Raw genomic sequence first — 23,522 nt, 5'->3', positions numbered from 1 at the left:
ATGGTGAGTTATGTGTGCGGGGCGGGACGGGTTGAGGGGGGCGGCCACACAGGGAAATGCTAATCCCAGGGATCCTGGGAATCCTGGGATTGACCATTTTTCAATCCCGATACCTGGGATTGAAAAAATGGCCCGGGATTGGCACAATGTACTTAATTTTATATTTTTTTCCAAATTGATCAAAAAAACTTTTACCCTAAGGTTGCCGTGAAAACAATGCTGATATTTTAGAGTGCTGCAATTCAAGAAAGTTTGAGAACCACTGTCATATACCATTTGTATAAAATTAGAAGATAATGCACTATTAGTAATTTTCCCTGTTTTCCTCCCAAAAAGAAGGCAAATAGACACAGTGGCAGATGTATTAACCTAGAGTAGGTATAAGGAAGTGATAAACCAGTGATAAGTGCAAGGTGATAAACGCACCAGCCAGTCAGCTCCTAACTGTCAATTTGCATATTGGAGTTGATTGGCTGGTGCGTTTATCACCTTGCACTTATCACTGTTTTATCACTACCTTATTCCTTCTCCAGGTTAATATATCTGCCCCATAGTTTTATAGTGGACATATTGATAAACATACAGAAAATCAAGTTAAACCATAACCTTTATTGTATTCAATAACATGGTCAATAATATGGTACAGTAGGCAACTCAATTGATAGCTAAATATTAAAAACAATAGCAAAGTGTAGAGGATTAAAGAAGTGGCTAAAAAAATATTTCAGAAGCTGAAGCGATAATGTTGCGCCGCATAGATGGCTCAACAGCAGAGGCAAAATCTACCGACTAATTGACGGTATCCGTTTGATAGATAGACAGTGTCTAGTTAGACAGTCAATAGATAGACACCATCTGTTAGACAGACATTAGGTTGACAGGGTCAAAAGGTCCACATGAAAAGGGTAGACAGTACAAAAGGTCGACAGGTCAAAAGGTCGACATGGTCAAAAGGTCGACATAAAAAAGATAGACAAATGTTTTTTTTTTATGTAACATGTTTTTGGACTATTTCATACCTTCTCTATCCATGTCGGCATAGAGTTGGTTATAAACCTTGTGGCGAGTGCAGCGAGCCACCGAGCCTGAAGCGTGGCGAGCGCAGTGAGCCCCGTGAGGGTATGCCTTTCTACAATTGGGGGTCCTAGATGACAAAACTATCCACACAAACCACAAAAATGCAAAAAACATGGTGTCTACCTTTTTCATGTCGACCCTTTTCATGTCGACCTTTTGACCCTGTCGACCTAATGTCTGTCTAACATATGGTGTCTATCTATTGACTGTCTAACTAGACACTATCTATCTTTCATACCGGAACCCTGATTTACATATTATACCTTGTTGTGGATTATTGTGTCAATGAATAAAGATAATTCTTCTCAAATGTTGTAAGTAGTGGTTAAATGCTTTATAACAGATCTTTTAGTATTATGTTAATTCATTTATTCTTATTGCCTGCATTTAGTGAAGCATGTGATTGTATCATATTTTAAATATCAGGCATATTAAACTTTTGCTCAAGTATTATCAGCAACCTAGGGGCAAACCACGGATCAGTGACTACTATGTCTATATGAAAGAATGTATGTGTTAACCCCTACTTGCTTACTTTATACTATATTTTTCTACCAACGGTTAGATCTCAACAGCGAGTGCCTATGTTACTAACACGGGACACTTAAAGGTTATGTCGACTCAATTTATTTGTATATCTCTATGGGACTGTTGGGCACAGGCAGCAACTGCCTTTAATACAGTACCAATTATTCTATTATGAAACGCAGTGATACATACTTGGAATAAGCTGTCTCTATACCCATTTATGGAATACAACGACACATGCTTAAAACAGCTATCACTTATCTTCACTGGTATATAGACTTAATTGGGCATCACATTGTTATTTAACAGCAGCAGCAGCAATTTATTTAAATTGAAGTCAATCAATGTTCATAGCATCTTATACGTAGGAAGAATGCATAGTGAATACTTACGTTGCATAGGACATTGAAAGCTGTAACAACTCAGCAGGTAACCGTGGGCACAAAAACTAGTACTGACAATTTTGTCCATTTATTTTTCGGTACACACATACGGTGGATGTTGAGAGTATTTGACATGTATGAGAAGTGTAGGGTGAATACTTACGCTGTATAGGATACTGGAAGCTGAAATTATCCAGCAAGCTGTCAGCTGTGGGCACACAAATCGGTACACACAATAGATTAATCTGATATTTGAGTACATTCTACATATACCCGATATTGGCAGTTCTTGCAATCTTCGGAGTGGATATTTTTAATTCTTATCACTTTTCTATCTTTGAGCACAATTTCTTTTGGATTCTGTATTCAATTTTACCTATATATTTCGCTATGCTGACCGATATACGGCCTCCTCACTGAATCACAAGTGAAGTAATTAGCTCCACCTGTGGATCTTTTAAAATGTGTCAGTGAGTAATGACTGCACCTGTGCACCAGCTAGGTGGTCTGGAAAACATGAAATGTTGGTAGCTTTCTAAGACCTGGGTTGGCTACCCCTGGGTTAGGTAGTTAGAAAAGAGTCAGCTTCTGAAATGCTTGATGCGCGTTTCGCATAGTCTTAATGATGGCCCATGATTTCTGTAAGAGCTTTGAGTCTTTTTGGAGAAAAGCACTATATAACTAAAATCCTTATTAATGAATATTGATGTATCTTGGGGCACATGCACTGTAAGAAATACATATATTCGCAAATCAGAAATTGATGTACATCTAACTCTAAATGACCCCTACACTTCTGAAGCAGTAAAGTGAAAACCATTTTTGAACTGATTCCAGTGAATGTACAGTCAGCCCATTGCTGCCGGCGGTAATCAGGTGTCAGGTTATCGGTAAAACATCAGCACAGCAGATTCTGTAATCTCTTTGCTGCTGCTCCATTCTTTGTGTGTCCCATAACCATCCCAGTCAAAGGCAGCAAAGTCTCCACACTGTTTGGGGTTTTCTTGCGGAATATAGCCCCCGCCTCCGATGCAGTGCTGAAAACCCCAAAATATAAATAAGTTTAAACAAATCTCCAGGGGAAAAATACATTCTCAGTCAGTGTCATTCGACTTTTCATTAATCCCTAATACATTTTCAATCTCTTCAGGGATGTTTATGCATCGATGGCAGATTCTAGTGGCAACTAGCAGGGGCAGATTAGGAATGAAGATTGGCCGTGGAAAAATTTGTACAGGTGGCCTTACATGGGCAGCAGAGGTGTAAGGTCTAGCCAAGGGCCATGGCAGCAACACCCTCCCTACCAAGACTTGCCATGTCCAACATAAAGGGGAAAGTTAAAAGAAAATAAGATTAAACATTAGGGGAACATATACGATACATATTTAAAATTAGGGAAACTATATAATTCTTTAGAAAAATTTATTTTTTAGCTTATTACACCAACCGTATGCCAATTACCATTTACTCAATCCTATATGTCAGCCAAACTGGCAGACAGCAAATACACTAGATCATCCTCAATCACAGGCTAAGTGGCAAAGTCATTTTTATATTCTGTATGCCAATTGTTTTACAGCTATACATTACAACTATAAATGGGACCATGTCATTGAAAAAAACAGCCCCCCCCCCCCCCTTCCCCCCGTAGGCACGTCGGCCCACCGGGGATCTTCGCTGTGGCCCGATGTTAGGGGGGAGTGGCGGACCTGCACTCTTGCTTATCCATCTAAACAAGCCTGCCCCCCCCCCCCCTCCCCCTCCTCTTGGCCATCCTGATCATATTAGTGATCACTTCACTTCACACACTGCAGCGTCAGACCCTATCAGAGCTACAGTCCCTGCGGGTGTATTTTATTACAGTACATTGCCATGATAACAATTTAATTATCGGGTCTGAAATCGAATAATTGCTAAATATGCTACAGATGAAAGAAAAACATGTGAATGAGGAAAACAAACCTCCTCAAAACAAATAATTTTAATTGTTACTCTGTTTACCTCTACTGAGACTTAAAAGCATTAAGTACAGCAGTAGTCCTGACCTATGGCTCAAAATTATTCTCAGTGGAGATAATGAAGACACAATCAGAAGACCAATAATTTATACCAATAATTCTTTCCTTTTCATTTGTAATAAACTTCAGTACCTGTTCTGTATCACAGGCGGTCACTCTTATTCCCGCACACAGAGCCAGTGCAGCCTTTTCATTGTTAAAGACGCGGAACTGAACAAATCCAGCAACAAACTGACCTGTGGAATATAAAATGTTAGTACAATTATTTTTCTATAAGATGTTCCTCTTGTATTCCAGGTGGATAAAACTTACTTCTTCCATTAGGCGAGTAATAATTTGCTGTCTTCTCCGCATTTCCAAAATCATACACAACAGGTACTGCAGGTCCATTGTTTGTTGGGCAGCTGCCAGCATTGTATATAACTGGGTATTTCTGAAAGAGGATAATGGCTTTATACTCATGAAATGTATATCTACGTATGACAGTATGTATAAAGCTGCTACAAACACAGCCTCACTTCTTTCTCAGCCCCCAGTGATCACTCCTTCATGAAAGCCCCCCACACTTGCCCTCCCCAAAAAACACGATCCCTCCACATCAATGGGGGAGGGGCAAAGATGAGGGGAAAGTGAGGGACCCGAGATGAAATAGAGGGGGATAGCCATCCCCATGGTCCCACCCACAAATTCTCTCCCCATGCAAAGGGAATGGGGGGGGGGGGGTACAGATGAAAGTGTGGGGTGTGTGTGTGTGTGTGTGTGTGTGTGTGTGTGCGTGTGTGTGCGTGTGTGTGTGTGGCAGAATGGGACACAGTGACAGAGTGGCAGAAAGAGACAGAATGGAGAACAGAGATTAAAGAAACACAGGGTATGTCATGAGGCTGAAGAGACACCAGGGGATGGAATGAGGATGTAGAGATGCATTGGGTGGCATGACGCTGGATAGACTTAGGAGGTGGCATAGGGTTGGAGATAAACAGGAGGTAGCTTTTGGCTGTCGAGAACATTGAGGGATGTTTCTGTAGAAACACAGAGGGGGTGAGACTATAAAGCCGCCACTCTAGCTAGCAACTCAGTGAATGACGGGTTTAAAATTACTAGTCGGTATAATATTCCTGTAATGCCTCTGTATATTGTCTTGTCCCTGCACCAGAGACAGAATTAATAGTGTCTAAGATTCCCATGGCTGTACTGTGGGTTTCTCTAAGCTGAATTTAATGGATACAGATATCTGCAATAATCACTATGTACACAGTGTTATCTTCATGGATAATAAAAAATATACAGTATTACATTTTGTTAGAAAGCAGGACACTCGTGCATCCCCACTGTTCTTACATGCTGGGCACTAGGACCAAGGGAGGTCTGACCTTCGATCTGATGTGCTGCTGTACCATGTGAGTACAGAGGTACCATGTAAGTACAGTGGGACTGTGTGAAGAGTGACACGGTGGAGACACAAGTCTTCCAACTAACTCCAGAGAGACCCCACTAATTACCTGCATAAAGCTGTTCCAGCAACCCTCCACCACTACCTGCAAGCAGCATACACTTACCGGCTGGTGGCTGTATATAACCCCACTACACCCAAGCTCTGCCATCATCAGTGTGTATACAACAGTGAGTATGGCTGTACCTGTTATTCTTCCATAAACCAACACCAATGGTTAAGTAACTGGGCTGTTCATAGCTTGAGTCATCCTCTGATGTGTGCCTATATAACTATGCAAAAAAACAACCAATGCACACAAATCATTCACAACACATTTTACCTTGTACAGTTTGAAAAGGTTTCCACCCTCAGCAGACAGGAAGCCATTATCTGTGTGATATCGTAGAAGGGAGGAATCCCTCCATTTGGATATTGGTGTCTTGTTTGGCACATGCCATATCCCCACGTCATTAGCAGATATATCATAATAGCCAGGATTCTGACCACATAGGAGTAGACATATGTATATATCAGAGAAGTCTCACCTTCATAATACAAATTAAATACAATCTTAATAAATAACAGAAATCTTGAGTGGTATGGCATCAGTGATTCTTACCTTGTAGTCATCACTAGTGGCTCCATCTGGCAAACCAAATGTGGCATAGTTTGCCCAGTTACCATCTCCTTCAGGGTTATTTATATTGTTCCCCTGTTGGCTAGACCAGCGATCTCCAATAGTGCATTTCCCAAACATATTGTTTTCATGGACACTGGCTACCAAAGTCCAACCTCCTCCATTGGTGGTCATGTCACAGAAGGTTTGATAAGACACACCATCTTCGCTGGTTAGTGTATAGATTCCATCTGTAGTAAAAGCCATTAACACTCATTCTACTTCAAATAAAGTGAGTGTTATACATTTATAAGCATTTATTCCAAAGCGTAACAAAATTTTGAACTTTCCTATGCATATTAGGACTTCTCCTCAGTGCATGCTTGATAAAACGTTGATGTCTACATTGGTAGCTACTGTATACAATACATCCATCAGCCAAAACATTAAAACTAATGACAGGTAAAGTGAATAACATTGATTATCTCATTACATGACAAGGTGTTGACCTGGCTTCCAAATTACCCAGATCTCAATCCAATCAAGCATCTGTGGGACGTGCTGGAAAAACAAGTCCAAACCATAAAGGGACCACCTAGCAATTTACAGGAATTAAAGTATCTGCTGCTAACATCTTGATGCCAGATATGATAGGACACCTTAAGAGGTCTTGTGGAGTCCATCGTTCAATGGGTCAGGGCTGTTTTTGTTGAACAAGGGGGGCCTGCACAATATTAGTCAGGATGTTTTAACGTTAAGGTTTTTGGATGTTTGTACTATGTTATCTTCTACCATGAATCCAGGGCCGGACTGGCCATAAGACCCACCGGGGAGATCCCCGGGAGGCCGACACTACTGCGGGGCTGGCCTCCGGCTGAGTGTCTTTTTTTTTTCTTTTTCCCCAGTGTGATTTTTTTTTTTGCTGCCGATAACCGGCAGAGCCACCTAGTGGCCATCAGCAGCACTGACAGCACAACCTCTGCTCAGCCTCAAGCAACACAGGAAACGTCATGTGTGATTACTTTAAGGTTAGGGTTAGAGTACATAACCTACCCCTGTCGGGATCATCATCTGGATGCCGGCGTTGGTATTCTGAGTGCCGGCATCCTGTGCGCCGGGATATTCTACCGAACCCAACACAGCTAGTGTCATCGACGTTTCGATGCTTTAATGCAGAGGTTCTCAAACTCGGTCCTCGGGGGCACACACAGTGCATGTTTTGCAGGTCTCCTCACAGAATCGCAAGTGAAATAATTAGCTCCACCTGTGGACCTTTTAAAATGTGTCAGTGAGTAATTAATACACCTGTACACCTGCTGGGTTACCTGCAAAACATGCACTGTGTGTGCCCCCGAGGACCGAGTTTGAGAACCTCTGCTTTAATGTCTCGTCGTCAGGATATAAAAATTGCAAAACACTGACCTTGCAAAATGATGTATAATGACATCCAAAGAATCCATAATAAGAATACATAGTAATATCTACAGTATATCGATAATACATTAAAAACATTCAGCTTTAAGATAGAAACATCTATAATACATTACATATTATTATTATTATTATTATTATTATTATAGATGTTACTATGTATTCTCATTATGGATTCTTTGGGTGTCATTATGTATCCTTTTGCAATATTGTATTTTTGTTTATTTGCTGGATTATTGTATGTTTTATATATCTATTATTTGTTGTATTGTAGCCACGGCTACTGGCTGGTGATGGTGACGGCATTAGTGGGCGTCATCGCAGCTGGCTTGGGTGCCGGTGGCGGAACACGTGGTGATAGTGGTCAGTGTTTGTTTTCAATTTTTATATCCTAATGATGAATCATTAAGAAACTTGACATTAGCTGTGTTCTAGTTTTCTTTCTTTATTTGAGTTCTGCCGTTGTGCTGTTTATATTGGACTCCCCGCCAGGGATACCAAGGAGGGCATCGGGATCAGAGATCATTTCAAATTGTTAGTGCTGCCCTTTGTTGCACCTGGGCCCACCACTCACTAGTTCCGCCGCTGCCCAGCCCTGTATGTGTGCCAGCCCCTTCTCCTGAACTCAGCCCTGTGTGTCAGCCCCTGCACCCAGCCATGTGTTTATTAGAGATGAGCGCCTGAAATTTTTCGGGTTTTGTGTTTTGGTTTTGGGTTCGGTTCCGCGGCCGTGTTTTGGGTTCGAACGCGTTTTGGCAAAACCTCACCGAATTTTTTTTGTCGGATTCGGGTGTGTTTTGGATTCGGGTGTTTTTTTCAAAAAACACTAAAAAACAGCTTAAATCATAGAATTTGGGGGTCATTTTGATCCCAAAGTATTATTAACCTCAAAAACCATAATTTACACTAATTTTCAGTCTATTCTGAATACCTCACACCTCACAATATTATTTTTAGTCCTAAAATTTGCACCGAGGTCGCTGTGTGAGTAAGATAAGCGACCCTAGTGGCCGACACAAACACCGGGCCCATCTAGGAGTGGCACTGCAGTGTCACGCAGGATGTCCCTTCCAAAAAACCCTCCCCAAACAGCACATGACGCAAAGAAAAAAAGAGGCGCAATGAGGTAGCTGTGTGAGTAAGATTAGCGACCCTAGTGGCCGACACAAACACCGGGCCCATCTAGGAGTGGCACTGCAGTGTCACGCAGGATGGCCCTTCCAAAAAACCCTCCCCAAACAGCACATGACGCAAAGAAAAAAAGAGGCGCAATGAGGTAGCTGTGTGAGTAAGATTAGCGACCCTAGTGGCCGACACAAACACCGGGCCCATCTAGGAGTGGCACTGCAGTGTCACGCAGGATGGCCCTTCCAAAAAACCCTCCCCAAACAGCACATGACGCAAAGAAAAAAAGAGGCGCAATGAGGTAGCTGTGTGAGTAAGATTAGCGACCCTAGTGGCCGACACAAACACCGGGCCCATCTAGGAGTGGCACTGCAGTGTCACGCAGGATGTCCCTTCCAAAAAACCCTCCCCAAACAGCACATGACGCAAAGAAAAAAAGAGGCGCAATGAGGTAGCTGTGTGAGTAAGATTAGCGACCCTAGTGGCCGACACAAACACCGGGCCCATCTAGGAGTGGCACTGCAGTGTCACGCAGGATGTCCCTTCCAAAAAACCCTCCCCAAACAGCACATGACGCAAAGAAAAAAAGAGGCGCAATGAGGTAGCTGACTGTGTGAGTAAGATTAGCGACCCTAGTGGCCGACACAAACACCGGGCCCATTTAGGAGTGGCACTGCAGTGTCACGCAGGATGTCCCTTCCAAAAAACCCTCCCCAATCAGCACATGATGCAAAGAAAAAGGTTAGGTGGTATACAATTATGGACGGACTGCCTGCCGAGTGCAGACACAGAGGTAGCCACAGCCGTGAACTACCGTACTGTACTGTGTCTGCTGCTAATATAGACTGGTTGATAAAGAGATGTCGTAGTAGTATGTATGTATAAAGAAGAAAAAAAAACCACGGTTAGGTGGTATACAATTATGGACGGACTGCCTGCCGAGTGCAGACACAGAGGTAGCCACAGCCGTGAACTACCGTACTGTGTCTGCTGCGACTGGATGATAAATGATATAAAAAATATATATATATCACTACTGCAGCCGGACAGGTATATATTATATATTATATAATGACGGACCTGCTGGACACTGTCTGTCAGCAGAATGAGTTTTATTTTTATAGAATAAAAAAAACAACAACACACAAGTGAAGTCACACGACGAGTGTTTAACTTTTTCAGGCAATCACAATATAAGTATACTACTAACTATACTGGTGGTCAGTGTGGTCAGGTCACTGGTCAGTCACACTGGCAGTGGCACTCCTGCAGCAAAAGTGTGCACTGTTTAATTTTAATATAATATTATGTACTCCTGGCTCCTGCTATAACCTATAACTGGCACTGCAGTGCTCACCAGTCTCCCCCACAATTATAAGCTGTGTGAGCTGAGCAGTCAGACAGATATATAATATATATAGATGATGCAGCACACTGGGCTGAGCCTGAGCAGTGCACACAGATATGGTATGTGACTGAGTCACTGTGTGTATCGCTTTTTTCAGGCAGAGAACGGATATATTAAATAAACTGCACTGTCTGGTGGTCACTCACTATATAATATTATGTACTCCTGGCTCCTGCTATAACCTATAACTGGCACTGCAGTGCTCCCCAGTCTCCCCCACAATTATAAGCTGTGTGAGCTGAGCAGTCAGACAGATATATAATATATATAGATGATGCAGCACACTGGGCTGAGCCTGAGCAGTGCACACAGATATGGTATGTGACTGAGTCACTGTGTGTATCGCTTTTTTCAGGCAGAGAACGGATATATTAAATAAACTGCACTGTCTGGTGGTCACTCACTAGTAAACTCTCTGCACTCTCTACACTTCTACAGTACTCCTCCTAGTCCTAAGCTCCAGTAAATCTCTCTCTCTTATAATCTAAATGGAGAGGACGCCAGCCACGTCCTCTCACTATCAATCTCAATGCACGTGTGAAAATGGCGGCGACGCGCGGCTCCTTATATAGAATCCGAGTCTCGCGAGAATCCGACAGCGTCATGATGACGTTTGGGCGCGCTCGGGTTAACCGAGCAAGGCGGGAGGATCCGAGTCTGCTCGGACCCGTGAAAAAAACCATGAAGTTCGGGCGGGTTCGGATTCAGAGAAACCGAACCCGCTCATCTCTAGTGTTTATGCCAGCCTCTGCTCCTGTACTTAGCCCTGCTCCTATACCCAGCCCTGTATGTGTGCAAGCCCCTTCTCCTGTACCCAGCCCTGTATGTGTGCCAGTCCCCTTTCCTGTACCCAGCCCTGTGTGTCAGCCCCTTACCCAGCTCTGTATGTGTGCCAGTCCCCACTTCTCTACCCAGCCCTGTATGTGTGCCAGCCCCTGCTCCTCTTCCCAGCCCTGTGTATGTGCCAGACCCTGCTTCTCTACCCAGCCCTGTGTGTCAGCACCTGCACCCAGCCTTGTGTGTGTGCCAGCCCCTGCTCTTGTACCCAGCCCTGTGTGTGTGTGCCAGCCCCCACTAAAGGGTCAGGAGTTGCTATTAACTGGGTTTGAACTAGTGATGTGCACCGGAAATATTTCGAGTTTTGTGTTTTGGTTTTGGATTCGGTTCCGCGGCCGTGTTTTGGATTTGGACGCGTTTTGCCAAAACCTCCCTGAATTTTTTTTGTCAGATTCGGGTGTGTTTTGGATTCGGGTGTTTTTTTTTACAAAAAACCCTCAAAAACAGCTTAAATCATAGAATTTGGGGGTCATTTTGATCCCATAGTGTTATTAACCTCAATAACCATAATTTCCACTCATTTTCAGTCTATTCTGAACACCTCACACCTCACAATATTATTTTTAGTCCTAAAATTTGCACCGAGGTCGCTGGATGGATAAGCTAAGCGACACAAGTGGCCGACACAAACACCTGGCCCATCTAGGAGTGGCACTACAGTGTCAGGCAGGATGGCACTTCAAAAAAATAGTCCCCAAACAGCACATGATGCAAAGAAAAAAAGAGGTGCACCAAGGTCGCTGGATGGCTAAGCTAAGCGACACAAGTGGCCGACACAAATACCTGGCCCATCTAGGATTGGCACTGCAGTGTCAGGCAGGATGGCACTTCAAAAAAATAGCCCCCAAACAGCACATGATGCAAAGAAAAAAAGAGGCGCACCAAGGTCGTTGTGTGACTAAGCTAAGCGACACAAGTGGCCGACACAAACACCTGGCCCATCTAGGAGTGGCACTGCAGTGTCAGGCAGGATGGCACTTCAAAAAAATTGTCCCCAAACAGCACATGATGCAAAGAAAAAAAGAGGCGCACCAAGGTCGCTGTGTGACTAAGCTAAGCGACACAAGTGCCGACACAAACACCTGGCCCATCTAGGAGTGGCACTACAGTGTCAGGCAGGATGGCACTTCAAAAAAATTGTCCCCAAACAGCACATGATGCAAAGAAAAAAAGAGGTGCACCAAGGTCGCTGGATGGCTAAGCTAAGCGACACAAGTGGCCGACACAAACACCTGGCCCATCTAGGAGTGGCACTGCAGTGTCAGGCAGGATGGCACTTCAAAAAAATTGTCCCCAAATAGCACATGATGCAAAGAAAAAAAGAGGCGCACCAAGGTCGCTGTGTGACTAAGCTAAGCGACACAAGTGGTCGACACAAACACCTGGCCCATCTAGGAGTGGCACTGCAGTGTCAGGCAGGATGGCACTTCAAAAAAATTGTCCCCAAACAGCACATGATGCAAAGAAAAAAAGAGGCGCACCAAGGTCACTGTGTGACTAAGCTAAGCGACACAAGTGGCTGACACAAACACCTGGCCCATCTAGGAGTGGCACTGCAGTGTCAGGCAGGATGACACTTCAAAAAATTGTTCCCAAACAGCACATGATGCAAAGAAAAAAAGAGGTGCACCAAGGTCGCTGGATGGCTAAGCTAAGCGACACAAGTGGCCGACACAAACACCTGGCCCATCTAGGAGTGGCACTGCAGTGTCAGGCAGGATGGCCCTTCAAAAAAATTGTCCCCAAACAGCACATGATGCAATGAAAAATGAAAGAAAAAAGAGGTGCAAGATGGAATTATCCTTGGGCCCTCCCACCCACCCTTATGTTGTATAAACAGGACATGCACACTTTAACGAATCCATCATTTCAGCGACAGGGTCTGCCACACGACTGTGACTGAAATGACTGGTTGGTTTGGGCCCCCACCAAAAAAGAAGCAATCAATCTCTCCTTGCACAAACTGGCTCTACAGAGGCAAGATGTCCATCTCATCATCAAACTCCGATTCCTCACCCCTTTCACTGTGTACATCCCCTCCTCACAGATTATTAATTCGTCCCCACTGGAATCCACCATCTCAGGTCCCTGTGTACTTTCTGGAGGCAATTGCTGGTGAATGTCTCCACGGAGGAATTGATTATAATTCATTTTGATGAACATCATCTTCTCCACATTTTCTGGAAGTAACCTCGTACGCCGATTGCTGACAAGGTAAGCGGCTGCACGAAACACTCTTTCGGAGTACACACTGGAGGGTGGGCAACTTAGGTAAAATACAGCCAGTTTGTGCAAGGGCCTCCAAATTGCCTCTTTTTCCTGCCAGTATACGTATGGACTGTCTGACGTGCCTACTTGGATGCGGTCACTCATATAATCCTCCACCATTCTTTCAATGGTGACAGAATCATATGCAGTGACAGTAGACGACATGTCAGTAATCGTTGCCAGGTCCTTCAGTCCGGACCAGATGTCAGCACTCGCTCCAGACTGCCCTGCATCACCGCCAGCGGGTGGGCTCGGAATTCTTAGCCTTTTCCTCGCACCCCCAGTTGCGGGAGAATGTGAAGGAGGAGCTGTTGACGGGTCACGTTCCGCTTGACTTGACAATTTTCTCACCAGCAGGTCTTTGAACCTCTGCAGACTTGTGTCTGCCGGAAAGAGAGATACAACGTAGGTTTTAAATCTAGGATCGAGCACGGTGGCCAAAATGTAGTGCTCTGATTTCAACAGATTGACCACCCGTGAATCCTGGTTAAGCGAATTAAGGGCTCCATCCACAAGTCCCACATGCCTAGCGGAATCGCTCTGTTTTAGCTCCTCCTTCAATGTCTCCAGCTTCTTCTGCAAAAGCCTGATGAGGGGAATGACCTGACTCAGGCTGGCAGTGTCTGAACTGACTTCACGTGTGGCAAGTTCAAAGGGTTGCAGAATCTTGCACAACGTTGAAATCATTCTCCACTGCGCTTGAGTCAGGTGCATTCCCCCTCCTTTGCCTATATCGTGGGCAGATGTATAGGCTTGAATGGCCTTTTGCTGCTCCTCCATCCTCTGAAGCATATAGAGGGTTGAATTCCACCTCGTTACCACCTCTTGCTTCAGATGATGGCAGGGCAGGTTCAGGACTGTTTGGTGGTGCTCCAGTCTTCGGCACGCGGTGGCTGAATGCTGAAAGTGGCCCGCAATTCTTCGGGCCACCGACAGCATCTCTTACACGCCCCTGTCGTTTTTTAAATAATTCTGCACCACCAAATTCAATGTATGTGCAAAACATGGGACGTGCTGGAATTTGCCCAGATGTAATGCACGCACAATATTGCTGGCGTTGTTCGATGTCACAAATCTCCAGGAGAGTCCAATTGGGGTAAGCCATTCTGCGATGATGTTCCTTAGTTTCCGTAAGAGGTTGTCAGCTGTATGTCTCTTATGGAAAGCGGTGATACAAAGCGTAGCCTGCCTAGGAACGAGTTGGCGTTTGCGAGATGCTGCTACTGGTGCCGCCGCTGCTGTTCTTGCTGCGGGAGGCAATACATCTACCCAGTGGGCTGTCACAGTCATATAGTCCTGAGTCTGCCCTGCTCCACTTGTCCACATGTCCGTGGTTAAATGGACATTGGGTACAACTGCATTTTTTAGGACACTGGTGACTCTTTTTCTGACGTCTGTGTACATTTTCAGTATCGCCTGCCTAGAGAAATGGAACCTAGATGGTATTTGGTACCAGGGACACAGTACCTCAATCAAGTCTCTAGTTACCTCTGAATTAACGGTGGATACCGGAACCACGTTTCTCACCACCCAGGCTGACAAGACCTGAGTTATCCGCTTTGCAGCAGGATGACTGCTGTGATATTTCATCTTCCTCGCAAAGGACTGTTGGAAAGTCAATTGCTTACTGGAAGTAGTACAAGTGGTCTTCCGACTTCCCCTCTGGGATGACGATCGACTCCCAGCAGCAACAACAGCAGCACCAGCAGCAGTAGGCGTTACACTCAAGGATGCATCGGAGGAATCCCAGGCAGGAGAGGACTCGTCAGACTTGCCAGTGACATGGCCTGCAGGACTATTGGCTTTCCTGTGTAAGGTAGAAATTGACACTGAGGGAGTTGGTGGTGTGGTTTGCAGGAGCTTGGTTACAAGAGGAAGGGATTTAGTGGTCAGTGGACTGCTTCCGCTGTCATCCAAAGTTTTTGAACTTGTCACTGACTTATGATGAATGCGCTGCAGGTGACGTATAAGGGAGGATGTTACGAGGTGGTTAACGTCCTTACCCCTACTTATTACAGCTTGACAAAGGCAACACACGGCTTGACACCTGTTTGTCCGCATTTGTGTTGAAATAATTCCACACCGAAGAGCTGATTTTTTTTGTATTTTGACCAGGCATGTCAATGGCCATATTTGTCCCATGGACAACAGGTGTCTCCCCGGGTGCCTGACTTAAAAAAACCACCTCACCATCAGAATCCTCCTTGTCAATTTCCTCCCCAGCGCCAGCAACACCCATATCCTCATCCTGGTGTACTTCAACAGTGACATCTTCAATTTGACTATCAGGAACTGGACTGCGGGTGCTCCTTCCAGCACTTGCAGGGGGCGTGCAAATGGTGGAAGGCGCAAGCTCTTCCCGTCCAGTGTTGGGAAGGTCAGGCATCGCAACCGACACAATTGGACTCTCCTTGGGGATTTGTGATTTAGAAGAACGCATAGTTCTTTGCTGTGCTTTTCCAGCTTAAGTCTTTTCATTTTTCTAGCGAGAGGATGAGTGCTTCCATCATCATGTGAATCTGAACCACTAGCCATGAACATAGGCCAGGGCCTCAGCCGTTCCTTGCCACTCCGTGTCGTAAATGGCATATTGGCAAGTTTACGTTTCTCATCAGACGCTTTCAATTTTGATTTTTGGGTCATTTTACTGAACTTTTGTTTTTTGGATTTTACATGCTCTCAACTATGACATTGGGCATCGGCCTTGGCAGACGACGTTGATGGCATTTCATCGTCTCGGCCATGACTAGTGGCAGCAGCTTCAGCACGAGGTGGAAGTGGATCTTGATCTTTCCCTATTTTAACCTCCACATTTTTGTTCTCCATTTTTTAATGTGTGGAATTATATGCCAGTATCAATAGCAATGGCCTACTACTATATATTCTGCGCACAACTGAAATGCACCACAGGTATGGATGGATAGTATACTTGACGACCCAGAGGTAGGTACAGCAGTGGCCTACTGTACCGTAATGCTATATATTATATACTGGTGGTCAGCAAACTGTGCAAAACTTAAATGCACCACAGGTATGGATGGATAGTATACTTGACGACACAGAGGTAGGTACAGCAGTGGCCTACTGTACCGTAATGCTATATATTATATACTGGTGGTCAGCAAACTGTGCAAAACTTAAATGCACCACAGGTATGGATGGATAGTATACTTGACGACACAGAGGTAGGTACAGCAGTGGCCTACTGTACCGTAATGCTATATATTATATACTGGTGGTCAGCAAACTGTGCAAAACTTAAATGCACCACAGGTATGGATGGATAGTATACTTGACGACACAGAGGTAGGTACAGCAGTGGCCTACTGTACCGTAATGCTATATATTATATACTGGTGGTCAGCAAACTGTGCAAAACTTAAATGCACCACAGGTATGGATGGATAGTATACTTGATGACACAGAGGTAGGTACAGCAGTGGCCTTCTGTACCCTACTCCTATATATTATATACTGGTGGTCAGCAAAATTATGCACTGTACTCCTACTATATACTACAATGCAGCACAGATATGGAGTGTTTTTCAGGCAGACAACGTATACTGATGGTCACTGGTCAGCAAAACTCTGCACTGTACTCCTCCTATATAATATACTGGTGGTCCCCAGTCCCCACAATAAAGCAGTGTGAGCACAGATATATGCAGCACACTGAGCACAGATATGGAGTGTTTTTCAGGCAGACAACGTATACTGGTGGTCACTGTCAGCAAAACTCTGCACTGTACTCCTCCTATATAATACAGCTGCTCCCCAGTCCCCACAATTAAGCAGTGTGAGCACAGATATAGGCAGCACACTGAGCACAGATAAGGAGCGTTTTTTACAGGCAGAGAACGGATAAAACTGGTGGTCACTGATCAGCAAAACTCTGCACTGTACTCCTCCTATATTATACAGCTGCTCCCCAGTCCCCACAATTAAGCAATAAGCAAGCACAAATATTTGCATCAACAATAAACGGAGAGGACGCCAGCCACGTCCTCTCCCTAACATTTCCAATGCACGAGTGAAAATGGCGGCGACGCGCGGCTGCTTATATAGAATCCGAATCTTGCGAGAATCCGACAGCGGGATGATGACGTTCGGGCGCGCTCGGATTAACCGAGCCATACGGGAGAATCCGAGTATGCCTCGGACCCGTGTAAAATGGGTGAAGTTCGGGGGGGTTCGGTATCACTAGTTTGAACCTATTTCTGGGGTGATTCCTGGCTCCACGGGTGGGGATATTTGTGATTTTTGGGCATTGAGTTTGGTCTCTTTGTTTTAATGATAGTATGTCTTTTTGCTGCAGGTTTTGGTGTCTGTGTTCAGTCTCGGTGGCGGTGGCTGGGTGTTATTTGGAATATGGAGGTTTGGGGTTTGTAACTGCAGGTTAAAGGTCTGTGAGTGTTGGGGCCACAACTACCAATAACATTGAAACCAACATCTTCCACACAGTAGTGATGTACTTATCTTGCCTGCTTTGGTGTTTGTTCCGCCTACAATTAATTTGGTGCCGCCCATGGGGGCCACTTCTAGAATTTTTTCCAGGGCCACTTTTAGTTCCCAATCCGCTCCTGCATGAATCCATAAATCAAATACAATATACTCTACACCTGATGCAGAGCAGGGAGCAAGACTGGAGAGAATGGGAAATGGCATATGCTGGGTTCCTTTACTAGTAATATAATAATCGGTTATGGTCTGTCCTGTCTCTGTCATACACTCCTGATCCCTCCACTAATGGGTTACTGCATGGGATGGAGGGAAGGTATAGCGGAAAGTAAGGGGTTAGCAGAGTTGAGTTCAGGAGATGTGGATTGGCTGAAAGATTGAGTGGCTGGGGTAAGTAAGTAGGGCGTAAGACAGAGAGACCCCTCAATGCGGTGAATTATGTGTCCAATATGAGAGGAGTTATATTGGATGGTCTGTGTATGTTTTCCAACATGTTCTTTATTTAGGCTGGCCAATAAAGTCCAAAGTTAAATTAATGCCTGTAGCATTCTTCATATAAGGAAGACATTGCCCTGTGATATCACTAAATCACAGACCAAGTGAATAAATATATCTTGTAAATTTATGGTATATAATGTGCTGCATTTCATATTTTATACTATGCACTGTTCCTATATACCTATCTAAGAATAGAGCCTAGGTACCCCTGCTGGATATTGGGCATGCTAACGGCAGTCAGTAATCAACTTCCACATTTCATTATCTTCTAAAAAGAAAAATGAAAGAGAGCCTAATAAATATAAAACAGTTTCTAAATTTAAAGCATAACAGTATGCATACAATGACAAAAAGTAATATGTATTTAAAGTACTGTACCTTGTTGTAGCCTATCACAACACATAACGCCAGGGAAAGACACTTCATATAGACCAATTAGGCCCATGGTTATGGCACTGTTATTAAAGGGGCAGCAGAAAAACAGCATAATGATAGCTCTTTAACATGCTGTCCTCCAGCTCCTGTAGAACTACAAATCCCAACATGCCCTGCCACAGTTTTAGCATCCCTTAATAGCAAAACTGTGTCAGGCATGCTGGAATGTGTAGTTCAATATCTTCTCTTATTTTTGTAGACAGATGGTTATTAATCAGCGACAATTTTATTTGATGGGAATGAGGTAACAGGTGTGTTGGGCATTGACACAACAGGTAGAGTGCACAACATGTGATTTTGGTAGATATTTACATAATTTCAGACCTTATTAGCTGCAGATTGCTATTGGTACGGGCCCCACAAAACAGCTGATCGAGATCAACCTCTGATGTTGCTCTGTATGGAAAGTAAATGTGACTCGACATTGTCCACATCAGAGAATGCTGTCCTCATTTGACTGCCCTGATGTACCACTGTTGGATCTGTCCATTTTGGTGGCACCCCAGGACCCCTCCCCCGTATACATTTTGGTGGTTATACCAGGGGGTTAGATTTGCCAGTGAATGTGGCCAGTTTAAGGATCCAAAGCTTCTCTTAGGGCTTCAGTTCAATCAGGACAACTCTAGGGGTGGGATGCAGCAATCAGCATCCTGCCACTCTCCGCATGCATATCGGCGTTTATTAAAACTAGGGGGGTGCACCGGGCCATTTTTCGGGTTTTGTGTTTTGGTTGGTTTTTCCAAAACTACCCTTCCAGGTTTTGAATTTAAATCTGGATTTTTTTCGAAAAAATAATCAAAACAGCTAAAATAACAGAATTTGGGGTGTTTTTGTTCCTACAGTATTATTAACCTCAATAACATTCATTTCCACTCATTTCCAGACTATTCTGAACACCTCACAGCTCACAATTGTTTTTATCCAGTTTAAGCCAAAAGGTTGCACCGATGTAGCTGGACAGAGCAGCAGCAGCCCTTGGATGTATATACTGGGAGGACAAAATCTAAAAAAAAATAATGTATTTAAAAAAAGATGCATTAGGCAAGGCTCAAGATTTCAGTTCACAAAAAGATGATTAAGGCAAAGAAGAATAAAAAAGACAATATTTTAGATTTAATTTAATTTATTTGAATTTCAATTTATTTGAATTTAATTTCTTTAACTTATTTAGAATCAAATTCTTCATTTCCTCAAAGATATCTTCGATATGCAGAAAGTCGTGTGGAGAGTTTATTTATATTCATTTAATTTAAATTTATCTAATTTATAATTATTATTAATAATATTAATTTCAATTAATTACAATGTGGTGATAAGAAGAGTTATGGAAATAGGACAATAAGTTATAATAAGAATATGTGCTACAGACACCACACCCTGAAATGGACGGAGCATGCCTGAATGTAATCTGGGAGGATACAGCACAAAATATAAAAAAATAGATGTCTTTTATTTTGGGTGGACTGACAGAACACCCCTAGATGGATGGAGCAGCTGCAGTTTCTGGATGTATACTGGGATGACACAGCACAAATATTAATTTAAATCAAAAGATATTCTTTTTTATATCACACACCGGTGGTTACAGTGTTGCACAAATGAATCAGAAATATATATAATAATTACACACTGCAGTTGACTAAACTGACAGCGTAAACAATGCGTTTATGAGTAGGAAATAATATACTGTGTCACAGTATTTATGAAAATAAAATAAAAATTGTATAGTACACTGGGTTACAGCACAAACTAAAAAATAATATATATTTTTTATAAGGATAATTTTAGGCTTTTTGTTTTTAGCTTTTATTATTTTAATTTTACACTGTGGCGGAGCCACTGGATGGATGGACAGATCACCCCTATCAGATACAGCAGACAGAGCACCCCTTTGAATACATAATAGAAATATATTTTTGACTTTGGATCACACACAGATATATAGCAGTAGTGTACGGCAGCCGCAGTACTAGTTGTCACTGAGTGACGCACCAATAGAAATATATTTTTGGCTTTGGATCAGACGCAGACATATAGCAGTAGTGCACGGCAGTACTGGTAGTCGTCACTGAGTGACGCATCAATAGAACTAAATTTTTTGCTCTGGATCACACCCAGAGGACATATAGCAGTAGTGTATGGCAGCTGCTGTACTAGTAGTCACAGTGATGCACCAATTAAAATATTTTTTTTGCTTTGTATCACACACAGAGGATATATAGCAGTAGTGTATGGCAGCCGCTGTATTAGTAGTCACAATGACGCACCAACAGAAATACATTTTTTGCTTTGGATCACACACAAATATATATCAGTAGTATACAGCAGTACTGGTAGTTGTCCCTGAGTGACGCACCAATACAAATATATTTTTTGCCCTGGATCACACACAGAGGATATATAGCAGTAGTGTACGGCAGTACTGGTAGTTGTCACTGAGTGATGCTCCTATAGAAATATATTTTTTGCTCTGGATCACACACATAGATGATTTATATAGCAATAATGTATGGCAGCCGCTATACTAGTAGTCAGTGTGACGCACCAATAAAAATACATTTTTTGCTCTGGATCACACACAGATATATATAGCAGTAGTGTACAGCAGTACTGGTAGTCATCACTGAGTGACGTACCAATAGAAATATATTCTCTCCTGCCCCCCTTCCCTAACCTGCCTATCCGATTACAGCACAGAAGGAACACATCCTTACTGTGCACTCTCCAAGTCTGGGGTGAAGATGGCGTCGATCACCAGAAGTATATATAGAATTCAAAACCCACGAGATCCAACAGTGGGATGATGAAGTTTTGCCTCGTTTTCGGATCCGAGTTAGGCATGAAAAACCGAGCCTGACTCGGATCCGGGCTAGGATCTCAAAGTTTGGGGGAGTTTGGTTCTCAGAGAAGCAAACCCGGTCATCCCTAACTAAAACCACAATGGACAGCTCTTGCAGTAAGAGCTGTCCTTTGCGATGTGTGGAATTCCAGGTTTAGGAGCCAGGAGTCCGTCTACGCAAGGGGTGCAGGAAGGGATCCAGTTGGATCCCTCTCAGAAGGGGCAATCTGATAAACGACCTTAGGCTTCTATAGGACAAGGCCATCTGAAGATGGCATTGCCCACTGCATCCAAGCGCCTGAATCTATCGCATTTCAGGGCTTGGTACATATGTGGTACCCGGCTAAACTCTATAAACAGCATTTAGGGAGGTTTGGACACCCTATGTGCGATAGGCCGTCTGCACACATATCACTCGTTGCTGTCATGTGTAAAAGGCGCGATTTATCCGAGTTGCAAAAAGGGATGATTATCGGCTTTCAGACCAAGGGTGGCAGTATTTCTAAAACAACGTAGTTTGTGAACTGTTCGCATGCTGCTGTGGTGAAGGTGTATTGTGACTGGACAAATAGCACCATTGCGAATAACCAACGTGGAAACTGCAGAGCACTACGTACCATTGATGTGAGAGGTGAACGTCGACTATGAAGGTGCGTTAAGGCTGAAGACACGCTACAGTGGAGCAGCTCACCGCCAAAATGAACCTGGGGACTACCAGACATGTGACTAGAATGACAGTTCAGCCCGTCTAGCTGCTGTCTGTGCTCTGGCTACTAGCTGGTGGTCATAATAAGTATGATCTACCGGCTGACAGGATGCCGGCTGTCATTATCCCAACAGCTGCATCCTGTCTGCCTGAATCCCCGGCAGCAAGTCCCTCGCCGTGCTCACCACGCTGCGGGCCTGGTGGCGAGCTTTGGTTCTATTCCTACTTGGTTGGTGGTGCGGGAATTAGGGGCGGATGTCGGGATGCTGGCCACCAGCAAAATACCAGCTGTCGGGATTCCGGCGTCGGTATCCTGAATGCTGGGATCTTGACTGCCGGCATTTTGATTGCATCCCCATAATAATGTGACTTGACCATGTACAAAATGTGTATGTGTATGTGTACTGTCACATTACTCACCTCTAGCACCAGACTGAGATTGCTTAATTTCCTTGCAGCTCCTATACCGGTAATAACTTCCCCCATTGTTATTCGACTGGCTGAAGCAATTGTGATCATCTTGCCAGCATGCCAGTAGATTCAGAATGCTCAGCTTCTTCTCGTGAAGGGATGGACCATCTGAGAATACAAGAAAAATGTTAAGATATCACACAGCTTTTATTTATTTATCTATTTTAAAATCCTTCTCTCATTTTCCTTTTCTTCAGTATTGCATAAAGCACACTCCTCTTCATTGGCTTTGAGTGTGTAGGTTTCTGCCCACATTTAATGTATGAATTTTTAAGCCCGGGGGCATGTAGGAATTATGGGCCTAATTCAGAGTTGATCGCAGCAGCAAATTTGTTAGCAGTTGGGCAAAACCATGGGGGTCATTCCGACCTGATTGCACGCTAGGTTTTTTTTGCAGCGCTGCGATAAGGTCACAACTGCGCATGCGTATGCACCACAATGCGCAGGCACGTCGCATGGGTAGAAAGCGGATCGTTGCTGAGCGATGGATTTTACGAAGAATCCATTCACACAGCCGATCGCAAGGAGATTGACAGGAAGAAGGCGTTTGTGGGTGGCAACTGACCGTTTTCTGGGAGTGGTTGGAAAAACGCAGGCGTGTCCAAGCGTTTGCAGGGCGGGTGTCTGATGTCAATTCCGGCCCCGAACAGGCTGAAGTGATCGCAGCGGCTGAGTAAGTTGTGGACAACTCAGAAACTGCACAAACTTTTTTGTACCGCTCGGCTGCACATGTGATCGCACACTTACAAAGCTAAAATACACTCCCCTATAGGCGGCGACTATCTGACCGCAGCGCTGCAAAAAATAGCTAGCGAGCGATCGGGTCTGAATTGTGCACTGCAGGGGGGGGCAGATATAACATGTGCAGAGAGAGTTAGATTTGGGTGGTGTGTATTCAAACTGAAATCTAAATTGCAGTGTAAAAATTAAGCAACCAGTATTTACCCTGCACAGAAACAAAATAGCCCACCCAAATCTAACTCTCTCTGCAC

General features: G+C 44.0%; 1 protein-coding gene across 2 annotated transcripts in view; it reads right to left on the bottom strand.

Annotated features, from left to right (window-relative positions):
• Window positions 1–1,295: 1,295 nt before the first annotated feature.
• The window catches only part of LOC134944659 (intelectin-1-like), a 46,292-nt gene continuing 24,065 nt past the window's right edge, over window positions 1,296–23,522 (bottom strand). For both annotated transcript variants that reach the window (XM_063933420.1, XM_063933419.1), the window contains 6 exons: window positions 22,480–22,638; window positions 6,058–6,305; window positions 5,779–5,937; window positions 4,319–4,439; window positions 4,139–4,242; window positions 1,296–3,025 (listed from right to left, as the gene is read on the bottom strand). In XM_063933420.1, the coding sequence (XP_063789490.1) occupies window positions 2,873–3,025; window positions 4,139–4,242; window positions 4,319–4,439; window positions 5,779–5,937; window positions 6,058–6,305; window positions 22,480–22,638 (944 nt within the window). In that variant the 3' untranslated portion in view covers window positions 1,296–2,872. The remainder of the gene's footprint in view (window positions 3,026–4,138; window positions 4,243–4,318; window positions 4,440–5,778; window positions 5,938–6,057; window positions 6,306–22,479; window positions 22,639–23,522) is intronic.

Source organism: Pseudophryne corroboree, chromosome 7, assembly GCF_028390025.1.
Source record: "Pseudophryne corroboree isolate aPseCor3 chromosome 7, aPseCor3.hap2, whole genome shotgun sequence".
NCBI classification, from domain to species: Eukaryota; Metazoa; Chordata; class Amphibia; order Anura; family Myobatrachidae; genus Pseudophryne; species Pseudophryne corroboree.
The sequence above is the reverse complement of the archived record's forward strand: the minus strand, read 5'-3'. Positions and strand labels throughout refer to the sequence as shown.